Genomic DNA, 27,844 nt, shown 5'->3' with positions numbered 1-27,844 from the left:
TTTTTTTTAACCCTTTTTCATATTGACCTGTTTATAATCGATTAGTATCTTGAAATTGATAAATAAATTACATTTTCTAACCTGATGCTTTCTATCGATGAATTAAAGTCTTATAGCAGCATTTAATTCTGCCTTGATTCAGTTTTTGTATTGAGTTGTGCTTTAAATGTACTGTAATTCTGCTGTTGATAAATATATCCATCAATCAATCAGCCTACTATACAAGTGCTCAGTGGAGTGAGTCACAAAGGAGGAGCTTGTGTGTTGAACGCCCCCCCCCCCCGCCATCCCCCTCTAAAAAGGAACGACCCTTTAAATAACAACACCTCTAAGAACAAAACATGAAAACATCATTCTGTGGCAAAGAAATCAAGTAGGCTACGAAAGTACGAACTACGAAGTAGGCTAACTAACCAAAACAAACGCCGACTTGTTGCTGGCCCGGAGTCACACTGTCACAGCACCGAGATCTTTAATAACAGCATGCCTGTTTTGGGGACTCCTGGAGGGGATATCAAGCTGGTCGGTTACATTTTACCCCCCGAAACGACAACTGTGGTTGCTGGGGACGGAGACGAGGAGGATGACGAGGAGCCAGAGGAGAACCAGCCGGAGTTCCTGGACATGAGTGAGATACTGGCTGGTGGACACATGCTTCCGGCGTCTGTTCCTTCGCGTGATGAAGGTATGATGTTGGTGATGAATGATGATGTGTTTGTTACTTTGCCCCCCTCAATATTTGTGGGCAAACAGTAAAGTGATGCAATGTAGCTCTAATGCCGTTGCCGCGACGGCAACGAGGTCCAGAGCTACTATAGCCTAGGTGTAATGTAACTATAAGAACCATACTTAACTCAAGTACAAGTTTTTTTTTAATTTATTTTTTATTTCCATATTTCTTTTCCTGCCTAAGAGACTCTCTAATAACCAATAACCTAAAGCTCTCTCTATATATTTCGGCTATTTGAAAATAGACGATCTATAGCCTACATTCTACAACTAGCTCACATTACGTTGCATCACGACATGAGCTTGCAGATCTGCTATTTTCAAAAGATTGTTACATTTTGAAAATGGGACCATGAATACTCAGGATCGACTACTTAACCATAAGTAGTGGCATATTATGCCAATAGGCTACTTTTGTACTTGGAATCAACGTCTTCTATACCTATAGGCTTCTATAGGTATCTAGACTTTGTCTAGACTTTGTGGGCAAAGGCCCACAAAGTCTAGACACCTTAACTCGCGCTGGAGGTGAGGTGAGGTGTGAAGTGCAAATGTATTTCTTTTAAGTAATCGGATACTTTGTAGGCTACTTTGTATAGGCTATTCAATTGAGAGAAGCGCTTGCCTGGCTGAGTGGCTGTCTGTCCCGCTCCACCGGGCGCGTCTCCGTCACCGTCAGGGAATCCTTTTTAATCAATGGTGCTCCACTATCGAAGGCCGTTTATACAAAAACCTCTACTGCATTAAAATTGCCCGGTTCGTATTTTGACGCACGCGACGGAGACGCAACGCGCCCGGTGGAGCCCCCATACGTTAGAGTATAAGGTCCCATCCCATCGTCAAATATTCGGGAAAACAGCGACCCCGCAAGGCAACAGTCTGAGAGACTACTATACTATAGCCTGGCATCCCTATTTTGGGCATGTCATAAGGGCTATATTACATTATTGCCTATGCAAAATAAAGAAAATAAAAAATTGTGCGCTTGCATGTCCTACTCAAGATTCGGATGCTTTGGATTGATTGATCATAAAACATATCCTAAGAAAAAATGATTCTTCAATTACCGGTATTAAAAAAAAAATGAATCGTTACAATAATCAGTAAGAAAATAATCCATACAGTAGTTTCAGCCATATTTAAAATGTTACATGTCTGCTCATCCCCCCCCCTTCCCACACACACACACACACAAACCTCTTCCAGTTAATTTCCAGGACATATCTGGTCAGAGGCTCAGGCACAAAGTGTCGGGACAGTTTGCGCTGCAGAGTCCATGGTGGGAGGTCACCTGCATCGTACGGCGATGGGAGGGCAAGCTAAATGTTCGGCGATATCCCTCCTACAAACTACGATCTGACCTGGACAGGGAAGGCTGGCGCTCCATGGTGTCCCTTTTCCTAACAGCATGTAGTGTGAGTGGCGTCAGCACGCCAGAGCATGTCGCCCAGTTCTTTGAGTGGCTGCCACGACACAGAGACGTGACCTTTTTCAACCTGATGGAAATCCTTGGTGAATTTGAGCAAGGGGGCAATGTCGGAGCATCACAGGGCCTCAGAGCCAGGATCACACACTCAGGTATGTTGGTGGCAAGTTAGTTAGTGACTTTGTCTCCTCCGAGTCCTCACCCACAGAGTGGTCAATGGTTTTAAACATTTTAATGTCAAGGACCCCCCCACATTCGTATGTGCAGGTATTGTGGCTGTGGACCCCTGTTTTGGAACGATTTTGTGCCAGGGACCCCTTAAGAGAAGATTTATAATAATAATAATAACTTTATTTCCAACCAATTTTGTTACATTTTCAGAGCAGTGTTAATAGATGCCTCAGCTCTGCGCCACTGTTTTATTTATCTACAGGGTTTAACTGCTATTGACCAACTTCACCGCTTAGAGCAAATACACCCTCCTTTAAGACAAGATGAAGAGAAATCAAGAGGGGAAAAGACCAAAGAAGAGAAGCACTGTTTAAATCTTCCTGTTAGAACAGTGTTCTCATCCTCCTTTTACGAGCAGCATTGTGAATCGTGCCCTCTTATTTCCATTGTGGTCCTTGGTTTGAGATAAACAAAACAAACCCTGGGGTTCCCTGCACCCACTGTTTATTATTATTTTTCTTTCAATCTGGTGTCCCTATTTCAAACGATTTCAAAACATTATTATTATTATTATTTTTAAATTCACGTTTTTCCTACTCATTCTGTTGCATCACAGCTGCAGGGATGCAAGTGCACGCAGCTCCACTCTATCCTTTAGTGATGACGTACCTGCCGACACTGTTGCCTCGGCATTTTCTTGAACTGCTTACAAAGGGCAAGCCCAGGGTGAAAGCAAGCCACCCACAACCAGCCACTCCCTCCACACAAGCTACAGCAGCCAGCCCGGCCGCACAGAACGGGAATGGACAGGAGATGGATACAGTTTCGCAAGAAGAGGATCTGAGCTTGCTGAACCAACTGGAGCAGATCTTAAGAACTGGTGATGTTTGGAAACTGGGATTTAACTATGTAAGTCTCCATTTGTGTTAGTGGTAGACCTTGACCGATCCCAATTTAAGAGAGTCGTACCTAGACCACTGATTACCGATCTGTCCAACATTTGTCATTTGTCCAACATCAATTTGGAAAGATTTGATTAAGGTTTCTATTTGTTTTTCAAAAATAGCTGATGTAGGCTACAAGCTCACAACATGGCGCAGTGCGATGCGTTGTGAGCTTGTAAATGTTTTTATTTGAATGACATGTCTAAAATTAAAGCATGGGAAGGTTGAAAAAGCCAAATAATTACCAATATACCGTGCGTGCAAAATGAACGCTTGCCTCTCATTGAAAATTAATTACCAGGCGCGACAGTCGCTCCCTGTCTGAAAGAACCTTTAAGATGCAATTGAAATCTATTATTGATTATCGATGAGAGTGGAAATATGTGTTTGTAATCAGGCATTATTCTCTGTTTCTTGAGGTGATGAATAAGGAACTGCAGCTCACGCGCTGTGAGGCCAAGCTCCAGGACTTCATCGACTGCGACCTACTGGACGACATCCCCCTTCTACAACGCAACGCCCTGCGGGTCTACGACACCCTGAAGAAACATTGCAAAAACACAGGCAGTACCTACATGGAGCTCAGTAGAGCTCCATGTAGAGCTCTACTGAGCTCTCATGAGCTCTACACACAACCCTTCAAAAAGTTCATACCGACCCTGTGTGACAAGCTGAGACCTAGAATGGCAGACGAGGCGACATGTGAGGCTGTTCAGTTCCTCAAGGAAATTGGCGTGGTCGCACGTGACCAGGGGAAGGTGGTGCTGCAGAACTTCCACCGCTACGAGACGGGCATCGCTCGGTACCTGCGCAGCCTGGTGGAGGGTGAGCCGTGGATAATCCCCCTGAACGCTAGAGAAGTGCTGCGTGCGGCAGCCGTAGAGCGCCGTGCGTTGAAAATGCAGGCTTTGAATGCGGAGCGTGCGGTGGCGGACCGGAGTGATGAAAGTGGAAAATTAGATGGTAGATGGCCTCACGACAAAAAGACGACTTTGGCCAAATCGGAGCCCAGCCTCCCCCCGATAGAGCTGGATGAAGACCAGGTGCGAGCGGCAGAGATGATCTGCGCCAACGCGGTGACCGTGATCAGCGGAAAAGGCGGGTGTGGGAAGACCACGGTGGTCAGCGAGGTGCTCAAAGCGGTCTTGTTGCAGCTGACAGAGGAGATCGACCAGGCCTGCTCCGACTTTGAGAATGACACCGCCGGCGAAGCCCAGGGGTCGCTCTCCCGTTTAGAAGGAGAGGTCCAGGAGATGGTGGAGGAGGAGGGGAAGAAATTGGTCCACGGTGAAAACGAGATTCTGTTGACTGCCCCTACGGGTAGAGCTGCCTCGCTGCTGACCAAGAAGACCTGCTTCACTGCATACACTCTGCATCAGGTATGGGTCTGGTGAGCATTTTAAAGTAACCTAACTTCACACTCTATAGTACTTTCCCAAGGACCCGCTCCTGTTTTCGGCTGTACTATACTAAATATGTTTGTCATCTTTTGGGGTCTCTTTTTTGTTGGAAACTGAATGTGTTCGTCATCACACGCATGCTTCAAGGTGACGATGAGCTTCCAGGTCACAAAGAAAAATGGAGACCCCAAGAACTGGAGGTTCAAGTCAGTGCGTGTTCTGGTGGTGGACGAGGGCAGCCTGGTGTGCGTTCAGCTCCTGTACGACGTTCTCTTCTTGCTCACCAAATACGCCCAGCTCAAGAAGTTCATCTTCCTGGGTGAGGCCCGCACACACATCCTCTTCTACTCCCTCAATTTGGGCATGTGATCATATACAGTAGGCAAACATTTCAAGAAATACATAAAGTTTAATTTTCTAACTTCTAACACATTGGTTTTCATTTGAACCCTTTTCATATCAAGGCCCATTATTTATTCCGCATCTTGAGTCACTGACCACCATTTGATGAGATTTAGCCTCTTAGACCCCAAACTAAAGAATATGTCCACATTTCCATGCTGTATCGATGTTGGTACCATAGGAGAAATAACAGGAAAACGTTGAGAAAAATAACAATTCTTCTACATTCTCTAATTGTGAAGACTTCCTAATTTGTTAACTGTGTATACTAAAAGTGTAATATTTGAATTTTACACTCAAGAGTTAAGGGTCCATTTGGTTACCAACTCTCCAGCATTTAGCTGGGGACCACCTGGAATCCCCCAGACTGTTCTAACAGGAAGATTTAAACAGTGCTTCTCTTCTTTTCCCCTCTTGATTTCTCTTCATCTTGTCTTAAATTGACTGGGGCTGGGGGTTTCGTTCAGTTCAGTGCTTTGATGGGTGTTAAATATGCATGCATACATGTATGTTTAGTTTATTATTATATACATTTGACGGGCCACGCTGACAACATTCGAACCCCTATTGCGTTACTTCTTGCAGGTGATGTCAGACAGCTGCCTAGCATCGAGCCTGGCAACACCCTGTGTGACCTGTTCCAAAGTCTGCTCCCCTCATGCGCCATCGAGTTGAGGACCAACCACCGCGCTGAGTCGGAGCTCATTGTTAGAAACGCTGCACTGTAAATATACTTCTTAATCCCTGTTTTCTTAATTTTTCCGCCTCATGGTGTTAAGTAGTGCAGTGTCAAAGCCACGGATAACGAAATAAATCTGTCCCAGGTTAAAATAAAAACGATTAAGAGTGTCATTATTCATTAGAAATTAATAATAATAATAATTATTATAATAATAAAACAACCTCTCCAATATATAGTCTTTTTGAATGTTTTGAAACAAGAAGGCTGCTTTGATCAGCATTCATTTACTAATGACAAACGTCTTGAATTCCAGAATTGCATGCATGGGGACGAACACAACGTACAGTCAGCTGGAGTTTGATGCTATAGTGGATCTGAAGGGCCCCCACGGCCCCAAGATGGCATCGGCTGACAAAAGATTTATCCATATACGTCTACCGACAACCAGCCAGGCGTCAGACGATGGTGAGTACGCATGGTATTATTCTCAGACATATAATAGCTAAATCAGTTTGATTTCACTGAAATGCATTTTGGAGTGATACAAGATTTTATATCAGAATAAAATGTATCAAAAATAAAATGGTGACATAGATGGGTAACATAGATTCGAACTCTAAAGAAGCAAGTTTATGGTAGAAAGATTACAAGTACTGTATCGTACATTAAAAGTACAGGATATTTGTTTTTAGACTTACAGATTGCTGTCAAATTACTGATAGACTCGGCACCTGGCTTGAAGAACGATGGCACCTCACAGTTCATTTCTTTCAAAAGGTAAAGATATCAAAGAATCGAAAAATGAAAAGCAACATTTAATGACATATTTATTATGTCAATATGATATCTTATATTATTTTATTTTCACAGGTCAGATGTTGTACTGATCAATGAACTTTGTTGTAAGCATTACAACAATCACCCAACCAAGTGAGTGACTAGATATTCTCATACCTTCTTCTTTTAACATCAATCTTCTATTTCCTCTCCTCTGTGATCACTCGCCATGGATTCAAGTTCTCAGTCGCCATGAATGAGTCATTTGGATTCCATAGAAGCCAGCATGTCTTCTATGAAGGCACATTGCGCACCGAAAATGGCAGATCTGCCATGTTCGGTTCAATACAATTTGGCTCAATATCATTCATGTTCAAAATAAACATGCATGGTCTCAGAAATGTCATAAAAGCAAAAGGTTAATGTCTCAAATCCGATTCAGAATCATAATAGCTAAACAGTCATGAGATTCTATTTTGCTTTATTCCATGCTTCTCCTAGCTTTGCAGAGATCACAATAAGAAGCCGTTGTTTCAACCTGTCCTCTTCTCTGTGATCACTTCTCCTTGCCTGCAGAGATCTCAATATGAAGCCGTTGTTTCAACCTGGAGACAAGGTCTGCTGCACCAGGAACGGATACGTCCATCACGACGAGGATCCACGGGGAGACCCTGAGAAGAAAGACAGTGACCGAGTGCGCCTCTGTAACGGAGAGATATTCTCCATCACGGAGGTCTGAATTGTGTATTTAATATTACATTTAAATCTGTAATCTTGAAATAAAATAGTCCTTTGTTGACTGTGTCTGGTCATTTTAGGCCAAGGATGCAACGAAACAAACACGTTAATTTCAACCATACATGATGCGCAGCCTGCGTAGCTAGTTCAGGCAGACAACTCAAGAGCGCGCCTATCTGATCAGGTGACTAGTCACATGCACTCTTTGCCTGATCAGAGCGGCTATTTAAACTTCTCTGCCTCACTTGCTAAGCTGCTGCTCATGAAGTTTTGCAAATCCCACCGCCTCCCCAGCATCAACCTGTAGGCTCTGTTTCTAGATCCCCCTGGGGGGTCTTCTTAATTCATTCCCTGTAACTTAACTAAAATGTTCATACTACAGGGAAGGACTAGAGACAGAGCCCTGACGCCAAACTATGCTTCATATATATAGCTCAATTATGCTCAATAAAAATATATTCTAAATTCATTCTAAGACTTGTCTGACTGAACTGTGTTTCTTTGGCAGGATGTGATGAAGTGTGATGAAGGCTCTTCCAGAAAGAAGCGGTATCTCACCCTGGACGATGGTGATGGGCGGGTGATCACAGCCGACTTCAGGGAACTGCAGAGAGAGTGCAGACTGCAGCATGCCTGGGCCAGAACCATCCACACTTTCCAGGTACTACCCACACCATTGATATTGTACACATACATGGATTAAAGTTCTCAGTCGCCACGACTGAATTCAGTCATTTGGATCACAACGCGTCAAAGACACACGTTACCACAGTGAAATTTGTTCTCCGCATTTGACCCATCTCTTGGAGCAGTGAGCCGCAGCCATTCGGGAATCATTCGTTGATTTGAGCCTGGTAAAGCGTATTTAGAAACAACACAGAAACAACCTGTTACGAATAAATATGTTTTAGTTGCAACTTGCAAGTGAAGAGTGCAGTCCTTTCTTCCATATTATATTAGTTAGCCCACGGTCTTCTCCGATCTGTAGGTGTGCAAAAAATGTCTGCTTATTTATTTCTCTAATTACAAAGATATCAAATTTTAAATAGGGCATCAGAATGAAAGGTTCATGTACGGGTCTGCATAATTGTATGGTCATTCCACTGTGCCATTTCTTGCAAGTTTTGTGAACTGAACATGATTCCTCATTTCCCTGATGCTATTGTACCGATCCTCTTAGGGCTCAGAGAATGAGACCATAGTCTACGTGCTGGGAGACAGCTATCCAGAGAACTGGAAGCACATGTACACGGCTGTGACCAGGGGACAGAAGCGTGTGTACGTGGTAGCCAAGCAAGAAGCCATCAAGTCAACCATCGAGACACGTGAGATCCCCCGCATGACACAACTGAGGTGTCTGGTGAAGACTCAGTCCAGAGCCGAAGGGGCAGATATCCCCAGTCCGGTCACCACACCCCGGAGGTCCGAAGGGGCAGACATCTCCAGTCCGGTCACCACACCCCGGAGGTCAACAGCGACAGGTCTCATCCACATCCCGTCCACCCCTCTGTCCTCACAGACCCCTGTCAGGTAAGCCAGTCTGTCACAATTGTTACATAATCGCTGATTGCAGACAGTTTAAACAAGAATGACACTCGATTCATAACTGCCAGTTGTACATCTTTTCCCCTTATTTTTTTATTATTTCTTATTTTTGTCCCTATTTATTTTTAGTTTTTTTAACTTGTAGGTTTCTCTGTCACAAACTCCCGGCCGTTGTTTTCGTTCGTTTCTGACGTTCTTTTGATGGTTCAATCACTGTTTTGTTATGGCTTTCCTGTAGCTCCAGTTAGCTCATAACATTTCCATTGGCGTAGGAGGCAGCCAATCATAACTAGATCGCTAGTAAGGTCGCTAGGAGGCAGCCAATCATGACTAGGTTGTGTTTAGAGTCGTCTTTATGGTCGCTACTATCCCCACTAGTGACTGTAAGCCAGGTTTGCACCTGGCAAAAAAAACTATTGCAAAGCCTGAAAGCCAAACAGAAATGTAGTTGTTTGTATTTTAATGGAATTTATTTCCATGAATAGCACAGAGAAGCAGTCTGGGCCACTCAGGGCCCTGTCTCTGGATGCCAGTGGTGTGGTGGATGACGAACAGCTGGGTCGGGTCAGGCCTGCCATGTCTCAAGATTCCCCCAGGAACAAGAGGCAGCTCTCTGACGTGACGATTGGAAGTCCATCCAAGCAGATAAAGGTATGCGCAAGCGGCCAGTGTTGTGTAATAGGGCAGTGGTTCTCAAAGCTTTTAATTTCAAGGATCCCAATGAAATGGTCCATTTGAAAACCCCTCAAGGAACCCAGACCCTGGGACCCCAATTTGAGAACCACCGGTATAGGATGACTGAATATTACTTGATTTGGTTGAATATGATTGATTATTTTATTTACGTGTCCTGCACACAAAGTGCCCAACCCTTGTGGGTTTATAAGACACCATTTTATATTTACGTTTAAAACTTTAAACATTTATTTGCAGTCCCAAGAAAGCCTATTAGCTTGTTTACATTGGGGTCCTTCATACTCATCGAAACATTGAATGACACACAGATATACAGAACAAAAAGTAACGGTTACAGTAAACAGTTCGTAATAACAATGAAATTACTTGTTAATATACTGGTCGAGAAGGGTGTGCAAGTGATATTAATTGTTAAATTAAGTGTTAATAAATATTCATATGCCAATCATTGCTACTAAGTGTTTAGTAACAGGCCTCTCCCCATCTCTCCAGCACTTTAGTAAAAAGAAAATACAGTTTTTATCCTATCAGGAGAGAGAACTTATACAGGATACTGGTTAAACAAGTGAACTTTTAACTAAAGGCATCTGCACTGTTCAAAACAAACGATGCTTTCGTGAAACTAATGATACTCTTTTCTTTGTATCTGTTCTAGACGGATCTTCAGACAGGCCCATCACCGCTGGGTTGTTGCGCACTGCAGCAGCTCTCCCTAAACACACCCAAAAGCCACATAAAACAGCTCCCAAAAAGACAGAAACTGTTTGAATGATGAACTGAATTCTGAAATCACCCTTCTGGCAATGCAACGCTGCAGACATTATGCCTACCATACAACCAGTGTTAATTTTGTTGATGATTAGGTACGCAGTACCACTAAGACTTGTTGGCAAAGAATATCCAGCCATCACAGCCAGCGCAATGGCAGTGCTGCTCCCCTTTTCCACAACCTACCTGTGTGAGCTTAGCTTTTCAAGCCTGACTTGCATAAAAAACAAACGCAGAGAGAGACTGAGAGCAGTTGATGAGGAGCTCCGTGTCTGTTTGTCCAGCATCCCAGCCAGGATAAAAACAAACAAGCTCAAGGTTCACACTAAGACAGAACTTGTCAAACATATTTACTTTTCTTTTTATCAATTATTTTTTACGATTTTCTTTGTACAAAAGTGCTCAAGTTTAAGACAATATTGTGGCAAAAGATTTTTGTTCTTGTTTTTACAACTTTTGCATTGACAAATTGAACATGTGTGTGCTATATTTTGTATGAGTTTTCAAAAATAAATTGGTGAAACTGAGTCACTGTCTCTGTCCTTTTCTTTCTCTTTAAAGTTATTTGACGAGTGCTGTCATGTGTGTTTTTAAAAGTATATTGGGTTCATATATATATATATATATATATATATTATATATATATATTATATTTAATATATATATTTAATATATATATTATATATATATATACACCGGTATATATACACACACGGTATATCTAGGTGTGCCCCGAGATTTTTAGGCTATGAAAAGTGTGCCCTGGGACAAAAAAGGTTGAGAAACACTGATCTACACAATTAGAGAATGTAGAAGAAATTATATTTATACGTTTTACAGGTTATCTCTCTTATGGTACCAACATTAAAACAGCATGGAATTGTGGACAAAATCTTATCCAACGACAACAAATTTGTTTTGGTTCTTAGAAGCTATATGTCATCAAATTGTGGTCCGTGGCTCAAATCCCAAATAAATAATGGGCCTTGACATGAAAAGGTTTGAAAACCACTGGGCTAACGGAAAATATCTGGATGGTGGGAGTGGTGGAGTTATGGACCACTAGACCCTGCCCACTCCACTGAGTGAACTTCAGGAAGCTTCAGAGTTTGATAATCAGGCGGCTATTTTGGGTGAACTGCCATTTTTAACCACTTACCTGTGAAGTGTTTTGTGCAGTGTATAAAACATTTACAACAACACAATCATTTGACAATTTTAAAATGTATTTTTAATCTCTAATGTTAATCTCTAAGGATTATTCCTTAAGCAAAACTGCACCTTTGACTTTTCTAAATGATGGGTAGTAGTTTTCGCTGCCGTTTTGCTGCACAATAATAAGAACAGCTGGAGTGGAGAACTGTCAAAACTAGTTAATTTTATTTCACCATTAATGAGTCCCAATGTCTTGTGTATGTTGCTCCAAACACGACATTGATTTTCTGGTTTGGGCTGCCCATTGCTGCTCAGTCAGGAACAGATTACATTATTGTTTACTGGTAAATAAGTGACAAGTCTATACATTATTTTGGCCATGTTGTGTCACAGCTCTGTGGCATGTATGTGAAATGGCGCCCTCTCCTGGATGAGGGTAACAAATTCATGTTTCTCCAAACAACCACGACACTCTTCTCCCCAGGAGGAAAGAACCCTCCTGAGCTCTGCTACGCGCAGTTTGGACAGCCCAGCACTGCTCAGGTCCCAGAGCTGCCGCTCTACGCACACACACGCACACGCACACGCACGTACAAGCACAGTATTAAAATCTGAATGTGAAGCACACGCAAACAATGCATTTTACGCTGTTATTCACTCACATTCACTCATACAGGAACATCATGCAAATGTTACACCTATCATCGCCCAAAGTAACTTGAAACTAAAGTTTTCAAATAATTGTAGGCCTACTTGAGTATAAAAGTTCAATATTTGCCTCAGATATGGAGTGAGAAGTATAAAGTATTTATAATACTCAAGTAATGTAAAAGTACCTTAATACTTCCACCACTGTCCACTATACTGTTTTCTCCATAGGGGATTATAGCCTATACACAAGACACACACACAAAAAAGTAATAACAGGAATGCATGCGTGCGCACACACACACGCGCACACACACGCACGCACGCACGCACGCACACACACACACACACACACACACACACACACACACACACACACACACACACACACACACACACACACACCTTACCGTATTTGAGTTCACAGATCTGTGTGTCTGAGCTGCTGAGTCTCTGGCAGACCTTGTCTACGGGGACGTGGAATGCGAGAGGGCGTGACACGGAGGGTGTGACCCGAGTGGCTGCGTCGCTGCTTGCGCCCAGGTAATAACACTGGGAAGATCGACACACACACACACACACACACACACACACACACACACACACACACACACACACACACACACACACACACACACACACACACACACACACACACACACACACACACACACGATTTAAATTGCAGTGGTGTAAAATATACTCAGATGTTTTACAATATAAGTAAAAGTATCAATACCACAATGTAGAAATAGGCTAGGCTACTCCATTACACATAAGATTCTTGTAGAAGCTTGTAGATCTGCTATTTCCATTGTGGTCCTATAACTATAAGATGCCTAATTTCATTTCAAGGACCCCCTATAAGTAATAAGTATTAGGCCCTGAATGCCCACCGCCATAACTCAGATGCATCCATTTGGTTCCAATTGAACACTGATAGTGATATAAATTGTCTTAACAAAACAAATCCACCTACCTACAGTGCCTTTAAGCTATTAAAACTGTGAAAGTATCTGTTTCATTTTAGATTTTAGCTATATGAGTGTGCAGGCTCCATCCAATCTACTGAAGCTGAGTGTGTGTCACGATTTTTACCAAAATAGCAGATATATATGCTCATAGCGTGTCTCTTTGTGCTGCGCTATGAGCTTGTAGATCAGCTATTTTGGAAGAATTAGAACATTTGTGCAAATTATATATAGATTTTATAAAGAAACATTGTAACTCAAATCTTTGATTCTGGGGGCCCAGCTGGAACCAAATATTTTGAGATGGTGGTCCGAGGGGCAAATACATATCATTTTTGGGGGTCCTTGACATGAAAATGTTTTAGCACTGGCCACTGTCCACTGATATAGTGATAGAATCAGCCTCGGTCTTAATGGGCTAACATAAAAATGTATGAGAAAAAATGAAGAATCAGGCATCCTTTACTAATTGATTGCTCTTTAACACTGCACAGAGTCCCCCAGTAGTGAGTGACAGAACCAATACAGAAGAATGTTCAAGAAGAATGTAGGAGACATTCCATGCCGATGTGTGTGTGTGTGTGTGTGTGTGTGTGTGTGTGTGTGTGTGTGTGTGTGTGTGTGTGTGCGTGTGTGTGTGTGTGTGTGTGTGTGTGTGCGTGTGTGTGCGTGTGTGTGTGTGTGTGTGTGTGTGTGTGTGCGTGCACGTGCGTGTGTGTGTTGTTTCTCAGTCTCACCAGTCTAGCTTCCTTCCCTTGGGCCACAGCGCAGTCCCTCTCCAGCCCTGCTTCTACCAGGGCAGGGCTGAGCTCTCTGTGAGTGGACGTCAGGGTGTCATACACTCTCTGTAGGAAGCCTTCACACACTGGGTGGGGGGGAGACAAACCACGATCACAAATATTGTGCACAACAAGGGTTTTAGTCCGAAGGATGCCCAAATTGATGTTAATGATTTATGACAGAGGAAAGAAAAAAATAAGTTTGGATATACAAATCTGTTATCAGCAGCAGGCTATCAATATTACTCAACATTGAGTAATATTGGATATTACTATTATTTAATATTAATTCATATTAATATTGGAAAGAAACCAGGTGAAGTTTAGAGGGAAAATCAAATCAAAATTGTTGGAGACTGTTAACAAGTCATAGACATCAGTGAAATGTGCCCATGATTATTTTTGTAAGAGGTCTAAAGCCCAAAAGCTTGGAAATCACTGGATTAATGTGTTTAAAAAATGTTGTTATATTCTCAATTGTGTAGGCCTACAATCATAGTAGAAAAGCATAGTGCCAAGTGGAGTTGAAGAATAAAGCAGCAAAAGAAAGGAAATTCTCAGTAGCTACATACCTACAAGTATGTCTATATAAATACTTACTGTAAGTTCCATAATGTGAGTAAATGTACTGGAATTACTTTCCAACAGCAACACTGAGAGTGAGATACATGCACACGCAGCTGTAGACTATTAATAAACTAATAATGTGCATGCTGTGAATTGCCTAACCTTCACAGTTGCCTGTCGCAGAAGCGTCTCTTAACAAAAAGAGCAGAATTGCGACCGAGGAGAGAAGCATGTTTTCTTATAAATCAAATAACGAACACATTGGGAATAAATAATAATGATATTCCCGCAGAGATAGAGACCCAAGCGCCGTCAAGGCAGCGTCTACGCCGTCAACGACTGCAAACTTTCCTTCCTGTGAACTCAGACTGCAGTTCTCACTGGTTGCCTCGCAGCGTCGCTGTTGTAATAATAACGCTTGTATTTTTTTTTTACCACACTTTCGTAGCACGGGGGTGAAAAATAACAGATCTACAGGCTCACAACTTTTCCCGGCGTGACGCGTTGTGAGCTTGTAGATCTGCGATGTTTTCCCCCAGTGCGTGACACCGTCGTACCAGGCTTTCCACAGTGCTGCTGACCTGGTTCACATTACATTTCAATTACATTGAAATGCATTCTGTTTTGTTTTATGTATTTTCCTAAATGTATTTTATTATACTATTAAATTACAATTTATTCAATTTCATAGTGCTGGATCTGAGCCAGTTTCCGTATCCGCTATAGACCGGATATGAAAAATAAAACGTGAATCGATTCCATTGACGCGTCAAAGTGGTAGCTTTGGGTTCGATTGCTAGGAGAGGCTGGAGCGTCTGTCAATCATTTGCACGCCACTCGGATTGGTCCAAACATAAGGAAGGAATAACATTTGGTTCCACCCACCGGCAGCCCACACACTCACAGCAGAAATATATTTTTCAAGCATGGCTGCGATTGGTGTTCACTTTGGGTACACATGTGCGTGCGTAGCGGTATTTAAGGTAATATATAACGAATTACTGTAATATTATGCTTCGTCGCTTGTCATTTCCTATGTTTAATTAATATTCGGCCTAATTCTGAGTTATTTTCAAGTAATTCAAACATTCCTGTCGGCTAGGCTAGCTAGAGGTAGCGGATCACCAGTACAGTACAGTGATTCATGTAATAATCAGTGAATTAAGGTTTGTTATCTCTGCTAGACTGCTACATTCACTATATATTATCAAATCAAATATATTATCAAATTGCGGATGTGTGTTTTGTCTAGGATGGCCGTGCTGATGTGGTTGCTAATGATGCAGGTGACAGGGTCACTCCAGCTGTGGTGGCATACAGGGACACAGAACAGGTGAGTGATACGATGAATGATGGGGGAGCATCTATGCTCCCAGGGTTCACTCTGATCTCCTACTCCCAACGCCAAACCCTAAGTTGCAATGCCCTCCGCCAACAGCCCATTCATGAAACAGAAAAGTATTTGATTGTATACTTTTTTAAATGACTAAATAAATATATTTTCTTTGTCTCTGGCAAGTGGCAAGTCTCCACTGTTTTCATGGTATGAGCAACTCCAGCCTTGACAGAGAGAGAGGATAACCCAAGCTGTCAGATTTGCAATATTGGTGATCGTATAGTCGTTTAATACAATCAGAATTGTCCCGATACCATTTATTGCAGACCGAGAACAAGTACTTCTTTTTTGTACTCGCTGATACAGAGTACCAATACGAGTACTTTTTATTGCTCCCGTTGCATTGATCGTTCAGCCTAGTGTCAATTGAATGTTTTGGTACTCAGGTCAGAGTACCTAGTACGAGTACTTGAGGGTGATATCGTCCCGAGTACCCACCCGATACCAGGGTACCCCCGGTTGAGCTCTTTTCATCGTTCACCCGTAGGGTCTCTGCAGTTCGTAAGCCCACAATAGGACGCAGCTGTACATACCCTCCGTTGCGGCCGTGCTGCGGCCTGGTGGTGGTGGTGAGATGTTTCAAAAGAAGCATAAATCGGCTATAGGAGACAAGGGAAACGTCTGAGAATTTTCATTTGGCGCAGAAGCCGTTAAGTATTTGTAACTTTGTTTGACCGTTTTGGCTGCTCTGAAATTCTCTGACGTTTCCGTTGTCTCCTATATCCGATTTATGCTTCTTTTGAAACATCTCACCACCACCACCAGGCTGCAACGGAGGGTATGTACAGCTGCATCCTATTGTGGGCTTACGAACTGCAGATGGACCCTACGGGTGAACGATTAAAAGAGCTCAACCGGGGGGTTCCCGAGAGGGGCTAAATCAGATAGGACTTTTGTTTTCAGTGAAAGGATTGTACTAGCATCTAAGTTGCTTGTGGCTAGGTCATTTGACCAAATGATTGATTCTCTGAAAAAGTTTTACTCTGCAAAACGGAAGCATCAGGCTGATGTTTGTGTACTTTTACCTTTCTTTTGCCCTGCACAGCAACATACTATATGGATGTTCATAACACTAGCATTAGTTTGAACTCTGTGTTTGGTTCATCATATCACACTTTTAATGAGTTTGACTATACAGTATTTATATATATAATCAAGACCAACACAAATTAAAACACTTAGTCACATACTGCACATGCATAGTATGGCTGTTGCAGTCCCGACTCCCAACAGTTATCAATTGGTTAAACTATTTAACCAACGACATTTCTGTTTAGAATTAAAATGAGCCTGGTTATCTGGCAAAGTAATGAACACTTCTATTTGTTTATAGACTGACATGGTGTGTGTGTGTCTTCTTGCATTCAGATCGTAGGCATTGCAGCGAAGCAGGGCCGTGCACGCTATGCTGATAACACTGTGGTCAAAGTTAAACAGGTGCTGGGCAGAAGGTGAGTAGACATATCCTGTAACTAAGGCTGGGAAATATATTATACAGTATAGATATCATGCTGTGAGAGAATCTAGATATCTTCCTTAAAATAACTGCTAAATACTGTAGCTCTATATTGGTAATATGTGGTAGTAACAAGTAAGAGGGATCTCTCCAGCTCTTTAGTAAACACAAAATACTTTTCATACTAGATTTGTCCATATCGCCCAGCCGCTACCTACCTACTATGTGGTAAAGCTGATTCATTCTTTCTATATTTCTCTTTCTCGTCAGCTTTGACGACTCTGAAACGCAGAAACACAAAGAGGAGAGTAAATGTCCAGTGAGTATCTCGATCTGTACTAATGTTTATGAAATTATTTTTGTGTGTGGGATTTGTATTGTTTTGTTGCTTTTATTTCAACGTGACCTTACTGTAACTGTGTTTCTTGTGTGTGTCAGGTTATTAGAGTTAACTAAAAAACTAAAATCTTAATTAAAAAAACATTTTCGTTAACTGAACTAAATAAAAACTAGAAAAGGAAAAGAAAAACGGCAACTAAACTGAAACTGTATTGTGTGTTTACAAAACTAACTAAAACCAACTGAAATGGACAAAATTCCCTTAGTTTTTGTACATTTATTTTTAAGCTTAATATGTAACTGAAGTAAACTGGGAGTAAAGCGATATTATGCGTTGATGAGACAGACCATTATCCCCACTTGTGATTTTCATTGTTTATTTCCTGACTTGGCACCACACCATGGCAGGAAGACTGTGTAATTAGGTGTGTGGTGTTTGTTCTTCAGGTGGTGAACAAAGGGGAGAAGCCTCATTACGAGATCACGGCAGGGGAGCAAACCAAACATGTTGTCCCAGAGGACGTCGCCAAGCTCATCTTCCACAAAATGAAAGGTGACCTCACCTGCCAGACACACATGCTCGTGAGGGCTGTGCATTGTGTTCCACTGATGATGACATTAACGTTGGAATCCCTAACTCAGTGGTTTTACAACCGGTGGTCCTTGAGGGTAGTTCCAGGTGGTCCCCAGCTAAATGATAGAGTTGGTAACCATATGCACCCTTATAAATCTTTAACTCTTGACTGAGAGCATAAAATGAAACCAAATTTGTTATCCTGTTATCTCTCCTATGATACCACATCAACACAGCATGGATGCAATTGTGGACAAAATCTTTAATATCCATCGACGACAACAAGATTCTACGTTTTGGGTCTGAGAGGCTAAATCACATGAAATGGTGGTCCGTGGCTCAAATGCTGAATAAATAATGGTGCTTGATATGAAAAGGGTTGAGAACCACTGCCCCAACTCTTTGTTTCCTACATGTTGTTTATGATTATTTCAAAAGAAATCGCTAAAATCTGTAAAAACCAGACAACTAGATTCCACAAACCTAACCTAGACACATTTTATAAACCAAAACATGTTTCTCTTTCATTTTTGTCTTTGTGTGAGCACATGCGCTCACACATTCTTTTTCCTTTTTTTTTTCTTCAGAAACTGCTCAGTCAGCCTTGGGCTCGGAAGTCACTGAGGCCGTCATCACCGTTCCCTTTGAGTTTGCACAAGCTCAGAAGAATGCTCTTAGGTAAGGCACACAGTGACCGCTGGAGCTTCTTACACCACAAAAGTACTGAAGTCCTTTGTTGTGTGTGCATGGATTAAAGTTCTCAGTTGCCACAAAGTCAGTCTTACAATTAGTCACACACGTTACCGCAGTGAAATTTGTTCTCCTCATTTGAACATCTCTTGGAGTGGTGAGCTGCAGCGTGCTGCGCTCGGGAATCATTAGTTGATTTGACCCCCAACCCATTGATGCTTAGTGCCAAGCAGGGAGGCATTGGGTTCCATTTTTACAGTCTTTGGTATGACCCGGCCGGGGATCCAACCCCCGACCTCCCAGTTTCAGGGCGGACACTCTAACCACAAGGCCACTGTCACAACTGAGTTCAATCATTTGGATTCCTCACGTGAGCTATGTAGATTTGGGGCGGGGCTAACGCTCCAGTTCGGTCTCTATCCTTCTTTATACTCTATGGTCAAACCCTACAACAAAGTTATTTCAAGATGAACGAGTATTTCATTGTTTCAAACTAGTGAAAAGCATTGTCCATAAACAATAATGCTCTTAATCCAGAGCGACATGCAGTAAGAAACGTAAACGCATACATCAAATGCATAGATGCAGTGTAGTGCCCAGTGTTGTTTTTGTTGACTAAAACTAAAACTAAAAATGTTCGTCGACTGCCTTTTTTCACTGAGGAAAACTAAATAAAAACTAAATAAAAATGATCTACGATAACTAAAACTACAAAAATGGAAATCTTCCCATTGTTTTGGCATAGATTGGATATGCTCTAAAAGTGTGAAAAACATATTTTTCATTTCACTATGTCTTTAAGGTTTGTGCAGACCTTCTAACTGCTCCCCAATGGTGGATCTGAATTCTGAACACTTGGACAGCAATTATGTAACCATTTTGGAACCCATTACAGTGGGATTGAGTCATTATAATAGGTTTTACATCATGCTCGCTTGAAGCACAATTAGGTAATTGTGCTCCTATTCAAAATATAAAAGGCACACCATTTAGATGGCTTGGTTGAATGCTTCTGAATGTTCTGATTGTGATTCTACTACTATGGAATTCAGAGCACCTGATTGCACCTCTTGAATTGTTAAAAGGTGACCCTAAATGACAAGAATCAGCTGAGAAACCACGTCAGTGTGGTTGAACTGGACATTGTTCTATAACTAGATGTTGATGTTGTCTTGTTAGTTTATAGACAAATTCAGAAACGGGTCTCATGGTCACAGCTTACGTATTTCCTAGTGTAGGCGGACTCGACATAGCTGCAGGGTTTAAACCCTCACCACCAGGCGCATCTTCTACTACAGTGAACGGTAGAGTGACTGATATTAGTCTGCCTCAATTTTCAAACGTTACTCTTTTACCTGGGGCCTATTTCACGAAACTTGGATTAGAGATTAAGCCGGGCTTTAACACATATCCTGGCTTAATATATCCTGGATCAGTGCTTAACCGGTTTCATGAAAGCTGGTTGATCTTGCCAGATTAACTTAACCAGTTAACCTGGATATGTTGAGGCTTGATTCGGTTTCATGAAAGTGATGCTACATTAGTTACCATGGAAACTAATGCTTTGGACTAACAGCCAGGTTTAACCTAATCCTGATGTCTTTACTGTTCATTAAGCAGTCAAACTGATCACAAACCAATGATGTTTTCCAGATTTATTCAATTATTATGGGTTTATGTTGCCTTATTTGTATCGGTCTGCATTAAAGGACTAATTTAAGCACTATATAAAATCAAATAACCAAAATATATAGGCTGCACAACATCATGACAGCTTGTGAGCTTGTAGATCAGCTGCTTTTGGTGAATGTTCCCCATGAATAGGTTTGCTGTCGTACAAGTGCACGGTTAAGAAGAATTATTATATTATATTATATTATTATTATTATTATTATTTTGTAAAAGTGAAAACCACTAAATATTACCATTACTCATTGTTTTACAACATATTACCATTGTAACGTTTCACCCACTACTAGTCCTACATACTTACACCTAGAAACCCCATTCAAACCTATTTAGGTTCATCCTACGGTGGACATGTGTGCCTGAAAAGGAATCTTTGAAATGTTTCATAGTTTTAGAAATATAGTGCTTTCAAATTTGAGACATTTATAGGCAGATAGTGGCACTTAAAAAAAATCACTTTCACCTAGAAACTCCATTAACACTTTGTAAAATTCAGCTTACTGTGGAGACACATGCTGGAACTTTTTACTTTGAAATGTTTTATAGTTTCTGAGTTATTTAACTTAAACGCCCAATGCATTCTCAATGGCAATAGCACAAACTTTGGCATGCTACATGAACCCATGACCCGGCCCTGTCTGGACAACAACCCCCTTCCCCAAAGGTAGCTCCCTCAGAGGAGGGAGTTATGGCCAAATATCACAATGCGACAATATCATTATGCTTACAATATTAAGAATTCTGTTTTAAGTTAATAGTAGTGGTAAAATGTAAACTATATTTTTGGGGTAGTTAATCATTCAGTCTATCCACTATTGAGAGTATGTTCTCTCTTTAATTACAGCAGCAGTATTTATTTTAGAAGCTTAAGTCCTTGTATCAGTAAGTCTTGAATAGATTAGTAAAGATAATGAGATATACAGAAGGGGGCTGTAATGCAACTATTAAGGATGCAAACTGCCTTAATACCCCATGAAGAAGAAGGATCAGTAAATCTGTGATCTAGGGGTCTAGAGACAAAAAGCCAGACTGTCTATTAAGCCAGGCTTGCTGATCCCGGCTCGCCAAATCCACCAATACTGAGCCTCGCTTGGCTTTAGTGGAACGGAATAAACCAGGCTGTAAAGATCAGGATTTAAAAAGCCTGGTTTTGGCCTAAATCCTGGATTAGTTAATCCAAGTTTCGTGAAACAGGCCCCTGCTTTTTACTAACAATAACATTACAAAGATGCCCAGAACATCGAGATGAACCTGTGTAGTTTATGGCTGCTCCAACAGTAGTGGCAACATTCCAATACCTCATACTTTAAATGCTTAGTATGAGGTATAAAGTACAGCAGCAATTGGGACTGACAAAACCCCTTTCTCGGCCCAGGCCGTAGCGTAACGGTCTGGGCACCGGACTGGTAATCCAGTCGCAGTGTGCCGCGGGTTCGACTCCCGGACCCGACACGGCCTTTACTGCATGTCATCCCCCCATCTCTCTCCCGTTTCCTGTCAGCCTACTGTCTGTCCCTTCAAAAATCAATAAAAGGCGTAAGCCGCAAAAAAATATCTTAAAAAAAAAAAAAAAAAAAAAAAAACCTTTCTCGTGTGTGTGTGTGTGTGTGTGTGTGTGTGTGTGTGTGTGTGTGTGTGCGCGCCACTGTGTGGTTTGCAGAGCGGCAGCTGAGGCTGCAGGCTTCCACGTGTTGAGGCTTATCCATGAACCGGCCGCTGCTCTTCTGGCGTACAACATCGGACAGGATTGCCCAACAGGCAAGAGGTATGACACCCAGAATGAGGAACGGTCTACTCTAACCCATTAAGACCTGAGGCCGATTGGATCTACAAATGCCTTCTAAATCAGAAGTTCTGAAACATTGTGCGTAGCAAGGACTCCCAAAATGTATTCCTTTACATTTTTATCCCACGATTTTGCAACCCATTATTTCACCCAAGTGTCAAGTATCTAATGTAATCCTGGGCGCTACACTTCGTCTGCCATCCTGGGGGCCCAAAAATGTATTCCAATATGTATTTAGCCGCAGACCTCCATCTGAAAATCCTTTGTGACAGGGACCCCCTCCCCCCAATAAGAGAAGATGTGTTTAAAAAAAAAATCACACCCGTGTGAGGGGCGCTCTAGTCTTATCATCATACATCTCATCATACATACTTCACCTTCAATGTTTGTATTAAGACAATGTTTGTGTTTACTCTACATGAACCCTCAAACCCCAAAATGATCCCAACACTATTTTGATTAGAGTTGACTTTCACTGCACTTGGCTTCTCTCAAGGCCTGTTCGTGATCTAGAGCAGTGGGTTTCAAGATGTAAGGGTCCATTTGGTTTCATCTTGCGCTCTCAAGAGTTAAGGATCTATATAAGGGTTCATTTGGTTACCAACTCTCCAGCATTTAGCTGGGGACCAACTGGGAACCCCCTCGAGGACCACTGGTGGTCCCCGGATTACTGGTTGAAAACCATAAGAGGCTGACTTGTCGGTGTGTTCCCAACAGCCATGTTCTGGTGTACAAGCTGGGCGGGACGTCTCTGAGTGTGACGGTGCTCCAGGTGAACGGTGGAATGTTCCGGGTCCTCGACACGCATACCGACCACAGCATCGGAGGAGAGAGCTTCACGCAGGCCCTGGCTCAGCACCTGGCCGCCGAGTTCAAGAGGTAACGTCTAGCCAGCATGCACAGGTTATTAACCCATTTAGACCTGAGATCAGATTTTTAAAAATCTTCTACATCCATATTTCTATGTCAGTAGTTCTCAAATAATTCATCTCAAGGACCCAAAAAATTATATTAATTGGCCGCCGACCCCCATCTGAAAGTATGTTGTTCCAGGGACCTTGCCAGAAGCAAAGATTTGAGTTATAAAACGATCGCTCTGAAAGAATATATACATTCAAAGATTTGTGCCTCATTTTCACGATTTTCATAAATGGCAGATCTACAAACTCGTAGCGCTGCACTCTGTGCCCGCACTATGAGCTTGTAGATCTGCTATTTTTCAATAGCAAAAGTTTCAAATAATGCTTAAAACACCAAGTGGGGTTCCCGTTCAGAATTGGTTAAACCAAACGTCCAGTTCCTAATCGAGCTTGTAGATCTGCGATTTTTGTCGAAGAGATTTGGTGTTTGGCGGAACCTTGTATAGACCCCTATTTTGTGCTTGTCATTGGGCAAAATAGCATATCTACAATGTCAAAACATGGTGCAGATGCAACCTGCCTGTAGATAAGCTATTTTTTGTATAAAACCGTGCCTAAATGGTAATTTGTTCAATACATATGCTGTACATATTTTGGTCATGTGTTTATTTATTCATGTAGACAATATGGTGTACATAGTCTAATTTAATAATATTTCATAACGTTATTGAGCAAGGTGTGTGTAACTAGAGCTATCTAATAATCTGTATGTTTGATAGTTATAGGTGCTCTGCAATCTGAATAGCTCATGACGTTGAATGAATTATTTTTTGTTTTGTGTCCTGTCTGTGTGTATTGTGTAGATCATTTAAGCAGGATGTGAGTGGTAATGCTCGGGCCATGATGAAACTGATGAACGGTGCCGACCTGGCCAAACACTCCCTGTCCACACTGGCCACTGCCAACTGTTTCGTGGACTCTCTGCATGACGGCATGGACTTCGAATGTGCTGTCTCCAGGTGCTGACCCCGAGCCTCACTTAGAATTTGACATCGTGCCATGGTTTATTATACTGCCTTATAACTCACAGGTATATTCACGTCATGCAACAGTTGGTGAGCTTCATTTAGAAGACATTCTGTCCTACTGAGCTAAAGACCAATAAGGCAATATAGAGGTGTGCAAAGCACAGTCGCCTGGCTGTAGCATGCTGACTATTTGGGTTGTCTAGTAGTGTTTGAATCAATCCATGGTTATTTTGGTTGTTTCAGCATGCTCTGGTGCAGTGATTCTCAAACCTGTGACCCTAAAGAGAAATCCAAACTAGTGAAAATAGCCGTTCTACAAGCTCACATCGGCTATCGGCTATTTTCATTTTAACTTTTTACTTGGTTTATTTTCTTAGAGCCCGCTTTGAGCTTCTCTGCTCATCCTTGTTCAACAAGAGCATCCAGCCAATCAAACCCCTGCTGGAGGAGGTTGGCCTCTCCGCCAGTGACATCAACAAGGTAGGTAATAATGAATTGCATTTTTATAGTGCTTTTCCAAGTGCTTTACAATGGTTCATTCATTCATACATTGGGAGGTGAAGCGGCGAACAGTTGACGCCAGCGTCCTCACTTCCCACATTCACACACCAATGGTGGAAAGCTCACACCAACCAACTCATTGGAGGCAATGTAGGGTTCAGTGTCTTGCCTAAGGACATGTGGACAGGAGGAACCGGGATTCGAACCTCCGACCCAGGGATTATTGGACGACCTGCTCTACCTCCTGAGCCACAGCCGCCCTGTACTACGCACTTCCTTCTGTACATGTAGACCGGTGGTGGCTGGTGGGCGTCATTTTGAAGAAAATGGGTCACAATGAATAGGGCTGTCATGATTACCTAAAATAACTATTAACGGTTCATTGTTTTTCACATTGAACGTAGGAAAGTCTTTGTGACATGTTAAGCTTGTAGATCTGCTTTACAAATGGAAACGATTATGTTTGCATAACTGTCATAATTGTTTCAAGTAATAATTGTGTGACAGGTGGGCCTAACAATGAAACTTACACTTGGTTACGTACCAGTGGCATGCACCCAAAAAATGGCTGATCTACAAACTCACAACGTGTCGCGCTTGGCTTTAGGCTTACGGTGAAAAATGCTAAATGAATTGCATTGATGTCCTTACAAGTAACCTGTGTGTTTCAGGTGGTCCTCTGTGGCGGCTCGGCCAGGATCCCTCGCCTCCAGCAGATGATCCGCGACCTCTTTCCCGATGTGGAGCTGCTGAGCTCCAACCCTCCCGATGAGGTCATCGCAGTGGGTGCCGCCCTCGAGGCGGGCCTATTGGTCGGCAGAGATGGCCCCTCCCTGGAGGAGGAGTCTGTCCCTGTGGATGCTTGTGCCTCAGACATTCTAGTGAAGGTATGTCGGTGTATATGAAACACTGCAAACTCTAAGTGGCCCATAACTAATGAACCGATGCTCACCGTTACGAAATGTATTTTTCGCGTGAAAGAAAACGCACTTTAGAAAAGCCACTTTACACAGCCTTTCTTTTACTTCCGGTTCACGGCCTGAGACCAAATTAGCACTTTTATTAACGAGTTGCCGGAGTTGCCCGAGTTAATTCATTGTAGAACACTACCTGCGGTTCGCTAGTTGCCCGAGTTATGTTTTTAGAATGAGCATCCAACAAATACAAATGACTGTGGTGTAGTGACTAGCGATGGTGAACGTAAAACCATGATATAACAGCCTTGTGATAGGAAGTGGAACGGAACAGTGGTTCTTGACTTGTACATGGGTGCATTCTGGTCTATCTGGCAGTCGGTCACCGCCACCTAGCGACCTGACATGCACATTACAGCGTTTTTTCAAACACCGCGTAAAAGGTGAATGCAAAATGTACGGGACCGTTCTCTGCCCGTTCTCGTGTAAAAGTGGCCTAACATTGTGCAAAAAAATAAAAATTGACGAACCATGAATTAATCCTGTGACCTTCTCTGAATGGCTACACACCATGATTTACAGGAGCTGGACGAATCGGGGGCAGAGGTGTTCAATGTGCTTCTCCCATCGGGCACGCCCCTTCCCGCTCGCCGTCATCACATCCTGAGTGCGAAGGGTCAGCTCTCCTCGCTCTGCCTGGAGCTGTACCAGCGAATCACGGAGCAGCCCGAAAAACTAGCCAAGGTACCGCCGTACGTTATACTCTGGTTCTCATGCCGAGGTGGAGACGGGAGAACTCCTGTCACATTGGGCTGACCAGGAAGCATTCCCTATCGAAGGAGCATTAGATCAAGGGTTCCCAAACGTTTAAGGACATGACACCCACCCCCCCAAAATAATCATATTTGAACTGGGGGACCCACCTCTCCGACAAGCATTTTCAATTGTAGAGTACAGATAAATATTGTGAAAATAGCCGAACTATGCAAGGCGTAGTTGTGAGCTTGTAATTTGGATATTAGGGTATGTGCATGGCTGCATGCATAAAATCACTAAGTGAGTGGAAAAGTCAGTTGAACATAATTTTATGTGTCACACTTGTGACTCTTAATCAGATAGGACTTTTCTGTTTTGATGTATGAGCTGTCATGGCCAGAAAGTAGTTTTTCACACTCTGTAGACGTTCCTGCATAACTTTCTTTCCCTAACTATTTCACGGCCAAAGTTTAACCATTTTTATAGTATACCGTAGTTTGTTTTTTCCATTCCATTTTAGAGGTATTAAAAAGTTCTTAAACCGATACAGATACAGAGTGAGATAACGATGTTCCACATTAAGCAAATCATCCGGGGACCCTCCCAAATCCTTTGGGGACACCTATCTGAAAATGTGAGACATGGCCAAAGCATTTCCGGCGGTCCCTGGCCAAAAACGTTGAGTTTTGTGTTCTAAACCACTCTTGTAAATCCTAGGAGTTTTCAGAAAAACTTATGTTGAGATATATATATATATATATAAATATAAACCTAATGGGTTAACTTGTCTATGTATCGTCTACATTCCTTCAGATTGTCCTGCGTGACCTGGAGCCTAATGAGAACAATCATAACATTGACGCAGTGCTGACCATGAAAAGGTAACAACTAGGACAATTTAAAACAATGCATTCATCGATGCGTGCACAATGAATATTACCCGTAGTACACTGTTGGGTGGATATATAATATATATATATATATATATATATATCAAAATTTTTCCCTGTCTTTATTGATGGATGAACAGTAGACTGACGGGAAACAGGGACAGATGAGGGGGCGTGACACACAGAAAATGTCTTCGCCATCGCGACTCAGACTCGCGATCAGATCAGCTAATTTCACTACTTTTTGCGTGGCACTGACCTAGAATGAAGTATATAACGGGATATTAATTTATTTAAAAACTGTAAACGTAGGAGAAATGCATGGTTTCTGTCCAGCAGTGACAATATGAGTGACCTGCCTTTTTGTTTTCTCTGTGTGTGTGTTTTAAAGGGACGGCTCCCTCCACGTTTCCTGTGTTGACCAGATCAGTGGCAAGTCGGAGGCCATCACCATTGCAGTGGCGTCTTGAAAAGTACCATGCCTTTAAGTTTACACACACGGGCACACACACACTACCACAATTGGTGTACAAAGCTTTTTACGTGCAGTCAATAAATGTTCAACCC

General features: G+C 42.3%; 3 protein-coding genes across 3 annotated transcripts; 2 read left to right on the top strand and 1 right to left on the bottom strand.

Annotated features, from left to right (window-relative positions):
• Positions 1-483: 483 nt before the first annotated feature.
• On the top strand, positions 484-10,368 carry LOC310853624 (DNA helicase B-like; the record flags this gene model as incomplete). The annotated part of the gene is made up of 14 exons (XM_083758015.1): positions 484-685; positions 1,936-2,307; positions 2,943-3,235; positions 3,690-4,649; positions 4,818-4,989; positions 5,658-5,796; positions 6,068-6,219; positions 6,447-6,531; positions 6,625-6,684; positions 7,108-7,264; positions 7,778-7,930; positions 8,450-8,799; positions 9,300-9,465; positions 10,166-10,368. 14 exons carry the CDS (start codon positions 484-486, stop codon positions 10,280-10,282), a joined length of 3,378 nt encoding a protein of 1,125 aa, XP_083614141.1. The 3' UTR covers positions 10,283-10,368.
• Positions 10,369-11,187: 819 nt separating this feature from the next.
• On the bottom strand, positions 11,188-14,758 carry cdnf (cerebral dopamine neurotrophic factor). The gene is made up of 4 exons (XM_083757785.1): positions 14,561-14,758; positions 13,790-13,917; positions 12,492-12,633; positions 11,188-11,993 (listed from the first exon to the last, which is right to left on the bottom strand). The coding sequence occupies exons 1-4, from the start codon at positions 14,628-14,630 to the stop codon at positions 11,821-11,823; spliced, it is 513 nt and encodes a 170-aa protein (XP_083613911.1). The 5' UTR covers positions 14,631-14,758; the 3' UTR covers positions 11,188-11,820.
• A 536-nt stretch (positions 14,759-15,294) lies between these two features.
• On the top strand, positions 15,295-27,844 carry hspa14 (heat shock protein 14). The gene is made up of 14 exons (XM_083757765.1): positions 15,295-15,381; positions 15,651-15,731; positions 17,163-17,245; positions 17,521-17,569; positions 18,037-18,142; positions 18,751-18,841; positions 22,203-22,307; positions 23,046-23,207; positions 24,052-24,207; positions 24,594-24,696; positions 25,389-25,604; positions 26,214-26,375; positions 27,201-27,268; positions 27,669-27,844. Exons 1-14 carry the CDS (start codon positions 15,325-15,327, stop codon positions 27,745-27,747), a joined length of 1,518 nt encoding a protein of 505 aa, XP_083613891.1. The 5' UTR covers positions 15,295-15,324; the 3' UTR covers positions 27,748-27,844.

This window comes from Protomyctophum parallelum (genome assembly GCF_964188405.1).
Source record: "Protomyctophum parallelum genome assembly, chromosome: 22".
Lineage (NCBI taxonomy): Eukaryota > Metazoa > Chordata > Actinopteri > Myctophiformes > Myctophidae > Protomyctophum > Protomyctophum parallelum.
This window is presented reverse-complemented; position numbering and strand designations above follow the sequence as displayed.